General features: G+C 41.0%; 1 protein-coding gene across 1 annotated transcript; it reads right to left on the reverse strand.

Annotated features, from left to right (window-relative positions):
* Nucleotides 1-1830: 1830 nt before the first annotated feature.
* LOC114447469 (coiled-coil domain-containing protein 6-like) lies at nucleotides 1831-12878 on the reverse strand. Its single transcript, XM_028423749.1, has 9 exons — nucleotides 12531-12878; nucleotides 11317-11466; nucleotides 9646-9774; nucleotides 9088-9191; nucleotides 8573-8733; nucleotides 7583-7739; nucleotides 6343-6443; nucleotides 5460-5581; nucleotides 1831-3087 (listed from the first exon to the last, which is right to left on the reverse strand). The coding sequence occupies exons 1-9, from the start codon at nucleotides 12783-12785 to the stop codon at nucleotides 2887-2889; spliced, it is 1380 nt and encodes a 459-aa protein (XP_028279550.1). The 5' UTR covers nucleotides 12786-12878; the 3' UTR covers nucleotides 1831-2886.
* Between the last annotated feature and the right edge of the window lie 642 nt (nucleotides 12879-13520).

Here is a 13520-nt window from a genome sequence, read left to right on the forward strand (position 1 = left end):
CAGTAAACAGTATCTCTTAAATACTTGAGAAAGCAGTGTGTCAGTTATGTGACCATCTGCTAAAGAACAATTTATTTGAAATTTGTCAGTCTGGCTTCAGAGGCCATCACAGCACAGCCTAAGTTTCAAAGGATCTTCTTGTCTTCAGACAGCAGATCTGTCTCTACACTTGTTCTGCAGGACTGTTTTTTTCCTCCTGTATCTGCTAAGCCATCAGCAGGAGGGTCCCCCATAGTGGCTGCTCAAAGGTGTGTTCTTCCTTGCCACTGTTTACTTCACTACTTGCTCGGGGTAAGGTTCTAGGATTCTCTAAAACTGAATTCAATTGAACATTTGGATGATTATTTTGGCCACAGGAAAAAGTGAATATTTGATAATGAGGGGAACACTCCCATTCACACAGGGCAAGGAGCCCAATGATGTTCAGGATTTAGGGGGCTTAGTTCTAGAAGACATGCTCACATTACCCCTCCACAGCTTATCCGTAAACTCACACTCGCACATTCCCAGCAGCAGTTTGTGAGCTGACCTGATGATCTGACATGGTAAATATCTTTTTCTTTGTCTCCTTCACTTTTGTGACATCTGAGAAGCAGCTTCCTGCTGTTATTTTCCGTAAGAGGCTTGGCAGGTGTAAGCACATAGAGCCACCCTGCAGGCTGGATAAATCTGCCCAGCTCCAGCCACCTAGCTCCATAAAGCTGCAGAGGTGAAAGGCCACTTTAGCACCCAGCATGGCAGCCCTAAACCTCCAGTCCAGATTCCTGCTTGGATTAGTTCAGGTTGCTGGCTTCAGCAGTGCGCGACAACAAGGCAACACGGTACAAAAACATAGAATTATCAGAACTCTCAGCAAGTTTTTGGACAAAGATATACCAATGTCACTTTTAAGCTGAGGTGTTTGATTCTGGCGAGTTTAAACTGACTTTGTGTGAATGGACTACAGTTACTATGTGTTTTGTTGGCCGTCATCCTCGCCCTGTTTTTCTCTTGCGCAGGTTATTGAACCCACATTACAAAGGTTTACATGGTAAATGATCCTGGAATGATTTATAGAAACCACTTCTCCAATCTTCAGCCAGTTGGAACCGGTTAAAACTTTATAGACAAGGAATTGAAAATTACACCTTGGCACCAAATCAGATGTGCTCAAACGTTGACTGAGAGAGAACATTATTGATTACCACAGACCAAGATCAGAAGACAAGGAGCTTTCTTTACCTCCCTGAGAGGCCTGAGTGAAAAAACTGGGAATCCTCCGTCATTACTGTGTGTACATCCAATTCAATGCTGTAAATTTAAGTAATAGCTGATGTGCTGTTTATTATATTATTTGTCCTCCAAGTTAAGATTTTCCAGTAAGAGATTGACCATGGCAGCTAAGACATAAATAGCACAGTCTTACCTGTACTGAAGTGTAGGAAGCCTGGGACATCTATATAGGAAGCTGCATTTCCCATTATGCTGAACTCCACATTTGCCTCTGTACATGCAACACCTCACTTGAAAAAAACAATGTCCTCCACTCTAAGAAATATTCATTTGTTTCTACAATCTCCAGTTGTGAGCTTTGACGGTGCAGATTTATTTAAGGCACAAACATTTTCCATCAACTACTATAAGGGTTTGGTAGGTCATAATATCCACAGTAAAACATTGCAGTGAAGCTATATACACAAAAAAAGGGTACCTGCAAAGGGTGGGATTTGTTCACTTAGGTAACCACGTGCATCCAATTCTGCCCAAAGACAAAAATTATTACAAAGAACAAACGTGTTCTCACATTTCAAATGAATAATAAAAGCTTTCCATAAAACTGACAATTAAAACTGAAGTTGTCATCTCAAGAGCTTTAATCATACATAGAAATTTAATTCAACAGTACCATTCATTTAGAATGTTTTAGCAGTATGTATATTTAGTGTAAAGAGCATTATGTTTTTTTTCCTTTTTTTGATGAGGAATATCCATAAGGATGATAGAAGCGTTCAGAAATACACCAGAGAGAGAAGAGCAGAGTAGAGACTGAGTACATGACTAAGTTGAAACACCTCAGACTATATGTGTAACGACCTCAGAAGGCGACATTTATCTGTGGTTTATGTACCAGTGTCCATCTTCATTGATGCTTTTTTTTCTTTTTACTGAAGAACAGCAGAGATTGAATGCTTTCAGGACCTAAAACAACTGTGCCACAAGCTCTGTTTGATCAATGCCCTAACAGAGAAACTCAGAGCTGTCTTTATGACCATCATTACCTGACCTAATCAAAGCCACGTTAAACTTGAGGTCGGGATGAACTGTTGACACTGCTTCAAAGACAAAGGGTGAGCTGGAGTGGAGGACATTACTGCAATCGAGTGTCATATTATAGGCATCAAAAGAACTGACCACATCCATCTATTAATCCATCCATTTCTCTAGCCATACATCCATCCATTGTTCCAAACATCCAACCTATCATAAAACACCACCATGACACATACTGTATGTGCTGTTTGTGCTATCTTAGAAGCGCCACAACAACAATTCCAACCAGCTAAGGTCCCAAGCAAAGAAAAAAAAACATGTACAAGACAGAAGGTGGATCAGATAATTATCCTACAAATCCCAGAATATTTTTCAGTCCTCCATTCCTTTTAAGAGTAGTTAAGTAACGCCACGTGTGGATTTGGCAGGCGGCTAGCTTCACCAAAGGTGAGTTGCCATCTTGCTTCTTTTACCTCTAAAACATTTTGAAGCTGCGTCTCTTGTGTTGTTGGTAAAGAGTAAGAAACTTGACTTCCAGAGCTGGTAATGATGGAAGCTTGCTGCAGTAGCAACGTGGCATTCGGTGGGCGCAGTCACGCGCAAAAGACAAGAGACTGTGTGTATATGTGTGTGGCGTTAAGGCTGGGAGGGAGGCTGCTGTGCTGCTGCTGCGTGCTGTGACATGGCTGCCGGGGAGGACATGGATTGGACCATGGGCTGAGCTGGTGGGGGTAGCGGAGGCTGAGCCTGTTGGGCCCCTGAGTGCGTGTTAGGCGAGGGTGGGGGTGTTGGACGTTTGAATTTGTCGGGGCTGGTGCTTCTTCTTGGGGAGGGCCTCTGTGTGAGAGAGAAAACACATTTACATGCTTTAATTTATAACCAAACTTTATATGGGAAACATTATCATGCCGAAATACATTTGTGTGAGAAGTTTCTTTCTTGAATAAATTAGGCAAAAAAGCTAGATGGAAGAGCTGATTCACACTAAGCATAAAAAAGAGAGGTAAATGTGACAATACTTTCTTTCAAAACACTGAAAAATAAATAAATAAGATGGCAAATGACAGGTTTACTTGTCTCAGTCATATTTCTTCCCACTGAGCTGTTGGTCATGAACTCCAACTCTAGTCAGATGATTGTAAAGAGCAAAGAAAAAAGAGGTTTACAGAAAAATTAATCTGTCTGAGGTTCTGAGTTCCCAGACAGTTATTTCTCTGTTTAACTCCTGGGTGGGCTGAGCAGTGATGGGAGACATGTAGTCTGTGCCTTCCACATGCAACAAGAGAAAGTGGATGAGTTAAACATTGAAGAATTGAGAGTTTAATTAAGTTACTTTTTTTCAGATGACTAAATATAACTAACTAACTAACTAACTAACTAACTAACGAATAAATTCTGCTACAGCTATGGAGCTTGGTGAAGTGTTTCAGAAGGGACTGGCAAGGTTCTAGCCAGACCTGTTTTAAAGAGCGAGTCGGAGTGAGGCATTTTAGAGTAACAGGCAGGCAGATGACAGCCAGGTCAAAGAGGACTCTTCTAAAAACTGATTTTAATTTGTGTTGGCCTGGCCCTACTGTGTAGGTGTTGACAATGTTTGAGGTGATCAAGCTAAATGTTTGTGGATGTGACGTATAAACACTGAACCAACACAGTAGCTCACATCATTTTATATAATATCATGGTGTATAGAGGAGCAAGTGCAGTACTGTATCATTGCTATAGAGGATATGCACAGATGTCCCTTTATGTGGACTAAGTGGGGAAAAACCCACTAACATTGTTGCCTTCAGTATGGGGGAAAAAACAAAAGCAGTAGTAAAACTGCCAATTGCGTGCTTAATTCAAACGTACTAAGCAGAAACAAGAACGATCTAAATATTTGCTGCTTCCTCCCTTGTAGATTTTGGCAGTCTGTAAAATGATCATGGATTTATTGCTGAATCTATTTGTACTCAATGGCACAACAGCTCTTCTCCTTTCTAGATTTTTAATTTTTCGTAAACCAGTTTTCGAAACAAAGCTTCCACTGGGCAAGCTTTTTGCCATGCACAGGGTGTAACTTCAATGACTTCCGCATCCCCTGACATCATATACATGCCCTTTAAACTGTAGATCTATTTCTTCTGAAATACCTGACCTAGCTCCCTTGGGGTGGCAATATTTCTTACATTGAAAACATATCAACCCCCAAAACTAAAAACCACAATCGAAACTACTCTCATCTTAAAAGTGCTGCTATTAGTACATTAGAAACAGCTGGATTCAGAGTAATTAGTTTAGAAAGCCAAGATGTTTCCATTGGAGGGGCAGCCTGCTACATGTGGTTCTGTGGAGGGCAGAGAGACAGCATGGAGGAGAACCTCTGAACAAACCCTATGATCTGTTACCATGGGGAATGCAAAGGTGGAAACAACATTGTACATGTAATTATCATGCAACTATAAATAAAACACCCAGACACATTCACTTTTTTTTTCTTATGGACATTTCACTCATGCTGATCTGTCCTACAGACATACAAGATCACACTAAGGATAAGTATTGGGGCAAAACATCAGCTAGAGATGTGTTTTATGACATCAGACAGATCCCACAGTCAAACAGTCAAAACAGAATGGAAGTTAGGGATAAAGGGATCAATAGACCATGACCCTGGAGTATATTATTAAAAAATATAAGTATCATAAAAGTGTGTTGATTCAGTTATCAGCGAGTTATTGAGAAGATAAACACACAGAGGACATTTACAATGGGCGGTAAATTCTCCTACTATTTGCATTTGCATAAGGTTGAGGCCAGTTTTCTTTGGAAGGCTTTAGGTTTGCAATGTCTACTCCCATTATGAGTATAGCATGCAGGTATACAGTATATAATCATAATGTATACACTGAAAGGTGAAGAATATTTACAGTAAATACTCACCCCTTTAAACTGAAGCTGAAAGCAGCAGTTAACTTTAAAGCCATTTCATATTAGTCCAATGACTAACCAAGGAGATCTGCAACTTCAGCTGAAAACAAGTTTCAGCCTGTCCTCTGGTGAATGTCTCCAAATTTGACTATTTGAATATTAGCAATGATTGTATCTTCAAATTCTGAAATTGAACACTGGAATCTTGGTTGCAAACTCGACAAAACAACCATAAACTCTGGTATAAAAAAAACTTTGCAAGATGTCTGGTTAAGATTGTGTGGTCACATGCTACTTACTGCTACGGCATGAGAGGAGCTTCCGTGGACATGCAGGGCGGGGGTGTTGTAGTGGGAAATGGCAGCTCTGGACAGTGTAGCCGGAGGGGTGAAGCCAACTGTGTGGGGGCCATATGAGAGACCTGCAATAGAATAGGACAGAAAGGCCAGTCAATCAATAAAATCAATTAATACTGGAATGTCTCTACTTGATACCAGTTCAAGAATGACTTTGACCTAAAAGCTAGAGTTTCTAATGGACAGAATAACAACAGTGTTCTGGCACCAGCGGTCTGTTTATTGCAGAGCAAATATTCAGGCTGTAATCTGATATTTCACTGAATCACACTCCACAAGTGTGTGGACCTTGTTTTTGGCATTGGGGCCAAAGACCTTGAATATCCAGCCTTGATACTTGTACAATGGAAGGAACAGATATGGATTTCTTTACTTGAGCTACATAGGCAAAATGTGCAACATCACAAGAGTTATGTTAGTAGTTACATGATAAAGATAAATCATTTTTCAGAGTGTCACTGTACCCTGCGTAAAATGACAATAAAGATCATTCATTCATACCCTGTTGGCAACCTCTTCCATTTTGTGTTTTGTGTGGTAAATTTTGTAGTCTTCATAATACTTCTGTCATGCTCTAAAAGTTATTTACCAAGGTCAAACAACTCATTACTACCCAAAGTTCTGTGGTGGCTGTGAAAGAAGGCTGATTCAACACTGTGTGCAAGTAAATACCTCATGTCGCCTTAAGTCTGTAATTCCACGTTTGTTGCAGATTTGACAAAGAACGAGACCAATTTTAATGGTGACCAAAACATAAAGCTTGTTTTTTTGGCAAATGAATATCAAGATGTCAAAAGATGCTTTTCTGTTGTCGTGTTGTACCTACCGGGTGATATGGGCCGGCTGGAGCTGGGGGATGGGGTGTAAGGGATAGGGCTGGACACGGTCCTTGCTCGCAAACCCTGTGCAGACATCTCGTTGAAGTACCTGAGGAGTTGAGACGGCAATTGTCTGACTATTTTTTATGTTTCTATTTTAAAAAAAATGAATCACTGTTTCTTTCCTTGGGCTACATAGGCAAAGAGTAAAACATCAGATCAAAGTTACATGATAACTATAAATGAATAATAATAGACCAGACATAACCTTTATGGCTACTCAAAGTGCATGCCTCAAAATGCTCAGCTGGGCCATAAGTCTGTCATTAAAACTAATGGCCAACCCTATAGTAAGAGCATTCAACTCTTGGTATCATTTTTCTTCCACCCAGTATTAGCATGTTAAAACCCTGCACCCTGAAGTGTGCCACACACAATACCTCTACAAATCTGAAGCTGGTATACACAAATAAACAATACTACAAAATGTCAACCCCCAACATGACATACTTGCATTAGTAAACCTTTCTGGATGACATCATTCGAGGAGAAATGGAACAACTTGAGTGCTATTCTGACTGTAGGTGAAGCCTCAGTGCCAGTCCAGTGAAATGGAACATCTGGTATAACATAATGTGCCTGAGCTATTAGGGTAATGACTGCCAGTATTAAAAGAGATCAAACAAAGTTCAAATACAGTTTGCCCACCATCAGAAGGCAGTCTTTGGTTTAAATGATCTGGATAATTTTGGCATTTTCAGTTAGCTCTAGAGAACACAGATCTGGCACAAAACCAAAACAAGCAATTGCCAATTATTCTGATGTTTGTCCATGTCTGAATCAATCTGGCCTCTATCAAATCTGCAGGGCAGTACTAAACACTCATACCAAGATAAAAAAAAGGGTTTGCTGTGCTTAATGGACACATTACCTTCCTAAAAAACGAGGGCCTATGTAACAACGACAAAGACTGCAAACTGATATAGCAACTGTCGTGTGCCGAGGTGGCTCACATGCCCGTTTTGCATCTCTCCCATCTCTCTTTTCATTCACACAAACCTCTTTTATAAAAGCAGCAATGTCAGCAGTGTAACTGACCAATGGAGCCAAATACCTCTGGACCCTCTGATCGACATCAGTAAGTTGAGCCATTTAACAAGCTGAAGATGTTTTTTTTTTTTTTTTTTTTTTTTTTTTTTTAACCACAGTGTTATGTTACTGTGACCTCCATTGTGTAGCACCCTCTACCTCTCATCGTCCATCTCCAGACTGGATTCGCTCTCTGACAGCTGCCTGCACAGGGCCTCCCGGCGCTCCATTTCTCTCTGAAGCTTTCTCTGCAGCCGGATGTTCTCCTCCCTCATGTGTCGCTCCTCCTCTATGTATTGTGCACGCTTCTCTGTGTCTATGGGAAGAACACACAGTTCTTTTCAATCACAGAACATGGTCACTGTAAACATGACATGAAGTGTATGTCTCTGCAGACAAAACCATTTCTTCTACAAACCTGTGAAAGCAAATTGTTTGTTACAAAGTTTTCTTATCAGGAAGAGAGTAAAAGTGGGTCAATGTTGATTTCTACTAACACAGTAGATTATAAAGCAAACAGCAAGGCTGATCAGTGATAGCATCTTGATATATGAGCCAGCTTCTCAAACCTTGTTAAAGGCTGGACTGACATCTCCCTCTAGTGGCAAAAGCACAGCATAGACACAATAATTCTGAATGCACCAAGCAGAAATGTTTAGTTCAATGTGCATTAATTAAATTCTCTAAGATACAAAAAGATCAATCAACACAGCAGACTCTCAAAACTATGGCATTGAGCAAAGGGGTGTTTTGCTTTGTGCTATGTCCACACCTATATGCTTTTGCAGATTTCATTAAATGTTCATATGCATCATTGGAAACATAAAGAAAATGTCTTAATTGGTACAAAGGAAATGGGGATATACTGCAGTTTAATCCTAATATGGTAATTCAAGGTGCATTTTGTGTAATGTGACCAGTGAATGGACGCAACAAGGCTGCAAACTGTGTCAGCTCACAGCCAGAATGTATCCTGTTCTTTCTGGTCTATGTAAAACAAAACCAGTGTGGGTGTTAAATGAATTCGCCCCCACTGCCAAACAGACGATCCGTTTTACCAATCACATCCTTTATCAACACTTGAGGGCATCTGTCCCTTCAGAACCCACGCCCCCTTTAGATCATGTGACATTCTGAACAGCCACTTACGCTGCAGCTCAGTGGTGCGCAGGCTTTTCTTAAGCCTTTCCACCTCATTTTTCAGGAAGCGGATATGTCGCATCATGTTCTCTGGTGAGTCTATCTCCATGGAAACATCTCTCGGGGAGGGAGGAGCTGAAACAGGCTGGTCCAACTTCTCCTGAAGAATTCTAGTTTAGGAAAAAAAAAGCACAATGTGATGAGAATTCATCAACAGAAATGATGAACCTATCAACAACCAGTTTAGTTTAGTTCTCAGTGCCTGTAATTGTGTTCAATGATTAGATAAAAAAGGGGAAGAAGTAAAATGCATTATTAATGAATGAACTGTTGCAACTATTTTACAAAAACATTAGTGAAATATACTGTCAATGGAAAGATGAAGTTTTAAAAAACAAATTTAAAAATAAAGTTTCAGCAACTGTTTTATTCAGCCGCATAATTAGCCAATGCTAACTAATCAATAGTCCTTATTGATAACACTTAGGCTGAATCCTGAAATACTTAACATAATGATTGCACACCTTTTCTCAGCCTCCAGTTTATCCATTCGTTTCCACAGTCGGTTGACCAGGGCTTCTTGTTCCTGCTCTAATGTGTTCTCAAGGTCGATCTTCTCTCGCCTCAGCTGGAGAATAAAAGCAGAAGCAGAGTGACATTCAGAGACAGAAACACCTTGACACTGAAAATTATTCACAAGACTGTCCCTAAAGCTGTCCAAAATAATGCAAAATACAATCATTCAGAATAGCTTGTGAAGACTTTGTTTGGTGGCAGCATCTGATAAAAAGACTAAAATATTCTGTTGCTCATTGTCGAGAGGTGAACGTGGTTATACCTCCATCTGGACAACATACAGTGGCATTACACAACTCTACAACACAGATGCACTGACGAATGAGAAGCATGTATACATGCACAGAAAAATCCTGTCATACAAGCTTGGAAATATTCTAGAGGGGCTTAAATACACATGCATGACTGCAAACTATTCTTTCCAGTTAACGTGCAGTGGGGAGAATTAGGAGATACTGAAATGGTAGCATCTATTCATGGATGGGGATCTCGCACAACAAGCATACCTGTTCCAGGGTTAGCTGCTTTGAGATAGTCTCGTTCTCCATTTTTTTGATCTTTTTCATGAGCTTGTTAACCTGGAACTCCTGCTCCTGCTCCAAGTGCTGCTCCAACTCTGCCTTTTCATGCTGGAGCTACGATGGAAAAGAAGAGAACAGTTAGGAGAAAAAGAAGTAGATGTGAATAAAATGAACATGATAAAAAGAAGCTTTTGCTCCCTGCAGAATCTCGGTGAATCACCTGAAAACTATTTGACTACTACATTACATTATACATTGAGGGTAAAACAAGAAGCCAACAGACATTCTACTGGATATCGGATTTAACTTCCCAAAAGAGCAGACAGCATAAAATAATGATTTGGCAACCAAAGAACCACCTTTGGCAGCTCACCAGTGAAAAAACAGGGTGCGGCTCAGCATCAGTTCAAAACGGGACAGCTCTTTGATGGATTATATAAGTGGTTACTCATTATGGGAAAAAGGGATACAAATTCATTTATCAGCGGAAACTAGAGAGGGCAGAAGTAACCGTTTCCATGATGCTACTATGAGAAACGTCTAGAACACCTCGAGACAATGCAGTTTGTTTTAACTTACAATGACAGCATTCACACATTCTTGGCAGACAATCGTTCTACAAAGTTCTGCCACACCCAGAAAAGCCATATTTTTCCTTCTAATTAACACACACAATTTTGTTTGTTCTGATAATGTGCCGCCCTTTTGTCAATATTGCCGGCTATTGTACAGCAGGTCTCCACCCTAAAGTACTGCCTTGAGTGGCACCACTTTTATTTGCAGACTCTGCAGGAGATTTGACTTGGGCACTTCCATCCTTCAAATAGGCAAAGTGGGACCATATATGTACAGGAACAGTGTAAACGTTATCTTATATATCTTATACATATAGAGCTAAATAGTTTGTTTTCCATCTGTGTCTTATCTAAATATCAGAATGTCAATTTTACAATGTACATGTCAATAAATGGCAGGCACTGATTCAACCCAATACTGTTTAAATGCCCATCAAATGTAAAAATGGACAAAATGCAAGAGTTTACCTACCTGGTAAATTAATGACTACATTAGTTTAAATTCCCTTCTAACATTGCACAAGTATAACTCATGCCCATATATACACACTCTGGGCCATTTGTCAGCAACATGTCCAGGGCAGATACAGGTCTGTTTCATGTTAAGTTAGAAGGCAAGATAACAACAAAAGCCCAGACCAGTCCATCTGTACGACCTTAAGCAGGGTCTGCTCAGACATTTGCATGTGTCCCTTCCAGATTCCCAATTCTTTAGATATTAACAAACCATTAGTCAGTCTAACGCTATCCACTGAAAGTGCAAGAGCGAGTATAGGTGTACCGTGCCTTTTGCCGATGGGGGAAAAAAAGATCTGGAAAACAGACTGAACCAAACAACCGACAGACGGGAGGAGAGTAATTTGAGAGTCATTTAGAGTTGCTAGCAGCTGCAGTGAAGTCATCTTGAGCCTTTCCAGGCTTCAGGCAAGTACCAGTGGAGTTGATGATAATGCACTAGCTGATGCACAGTCATTCAAGGTGCTGTGTGCATAGACATGCGGCCAGCAAGCTCGTGTTAAACACTGTGAACAACTCCAGTTAATAATAATGAGTGTTTTTCGGTTTTGTTTGCATCACTTACTTGCATGAGTTTCCTTGACAGCTCATTGGTGAGAAATTCCTCCTCTTTCTCATAGTTGACGGCCAGTGTCTCCTTCTCCTTCTGAAGGGCCTGAATCTTCTTGAACAAGGTGTTGCTGATAAATTCTTCCTCTTGCTCTGCTCTCGCTTGCTGTTAAAAAAAAACATGTGAGACAGCAGCAAAAGAAACATTAATTAACATAATACCCTCTAACGTCTGACACATCAAAAAGTTTGCACCTTTATTCTGATTAAATTGTAACGATCAACAGAGAGTATAAGCACCCATGCACAAATCAATGTCTGCTGCAGTGAAGTAAATCAGCCAGGAAGCATAACTTTTCCAAATGAGTCAAGAGACACTGCAGCAAGGGGTGAAACATGGGGACAGCTAGAACAGCTAGCATTACAGTGAGATGATACGGCTGCCCTTGTCTGTCTTGTTATCAAAGCTAAACGCCGTTTTGCAAGCTGTGAGAATTTGCTAGATGATTCCCTTATAATAAGGAGCCAATACATACCAAACAGCAAGTTAAGCTTTACAAATACACAGAGAGAGGAAACAGGGTGTAGGGAGGTTGACTTGCCAAAGTCAGGAGCATGGCATTTAGCTAGCACGCTAAGTTTGGCCTACCAACAGATCGGTTACACATTTTTATTAAGCTGGGACTGATTAACCGACCATGAAGACATATGACGCATCAGACCATGCCAATGCTGCCGCAAGGATATTTATTTTCACTGTTACCGTATCCTGTTGGTCATAACGTGGTGACAATGTACAGCAATGAGTAATCAGCTGACTGAATCGCCTTACATCAGTCTGGTAACTTGGATCGTGAGATCCCCCCCCCCCAACCCACCTAATTTTTGATTTGACGTTAGCAGTTTAGCTAACGTTAGCCAAGGTTAGCAACGCAAAACAAAACAAAGCAAACTAGCTGGCTGTCGCTGCCCATCCACACAACAAACGCTATCCCACAAGCTAAATTAGCAACATATCCAGCCAGCTAACGGTTGTAGAGCTAGCAAAACATCAGAGGGTTGTGTTTAAATAGAGCTATAACTCCCACGTAACGCAGTGAATGTGGTAACACTGACTATTTAGCACAACACAAGCAAGTCTGATCAGGGCTAACTTACTGACAAACACAATATAATAGTAAGTGGCGTGGGGGGTAGCATCTTGCTAGTTAGCTAGCTAACGTTACTCACAATGGTGACGCTAGCTTTGCGGAGGTCCCGATTCTCCTCCTGCAGGGCTTTGCACTTGAGTTTGAACGTTTCAAGCTCAATTTTAAGAACTTTATTCTCCTGTTGTAGCGAAGCAAGGCGATTCGTCAGCTCCTCCAGACGAAACTGTGAAATGACTATGCTCGGTTTCCCAGAATTTGAAGCGGAGGACGACATCGGGGTGGCTGAGCTGCTCCCCGCTCCGTCCGTGTCGCTCTCGCTAGCACTGTCCGCCATGGCTGTGCGACAGTGTGTGTGTGTGTGTGTGTGTGTGTGTGGAGTGGGGAGGAGGACGGCAGCTGCAGCGTTTGAGGAGCGCAGGCAGCAGAATGGTACACCGTGTAACCTTGCTCTTGAGTCTCGGCATACCGCCCCTAACAGGGGGTCTCCAGTACTACAAGATGCACCCATATGAGATGAAACTTTAACACATCTTTTTCAACTCTACCCAAGACCGGACTTTCCTTTCCAAGTAATCCGGATCATCAGACCTTAAAGTAAGTTTTGTGCACTCAGTAATCAGACCCTATTTGGAAATCACGTGATGGTCCTTCTAAATACATTTCCAACTAGAAAAAAAGCATTTCCTGAAGAAAATGCAAGTTTGATTGCTGCAGCTGAAGCATTGCTTTGAATGCTGATGTTAAGGATTGCTCTGAATTGCTGGAGAATCAGAGCAATTCAGATCTTTGTATGCCTCTTTGTATGCTTCTGTGTGTCAACCTGTCACCATGGTAACACCAGAGGAGACCTCAAAATCTACTCCAAATTTCAGAGCCTGGCGTGCGGAAACAATTCGGAATTAGAAAATTCTGAATACATGTTTGATAGAGCAGCATCTAATGAGCGTTTTAAGACTAAAATGGAGTATGTAGCTTGAAATTAGTAGGAGGAGATACATTTGGCAGATGACCCTCATTGAAGGGTTCTCTCATAGACTCCCATGTTGAAAATGACACTGAAATTGCTTAA

The sequence above is a fragment of the Parambassis ranga genome, chromosome 15 (assembly GCF_900634625.1).
Source record: "Parambassis ranga chromosome 15, fParRan2.1, whole genome shotgun sequence".
NCBI lineage: Eukaryota > Metazoa > Chordata > Actinopteri > Ambassidae > Parambassis > Parambassis ranga.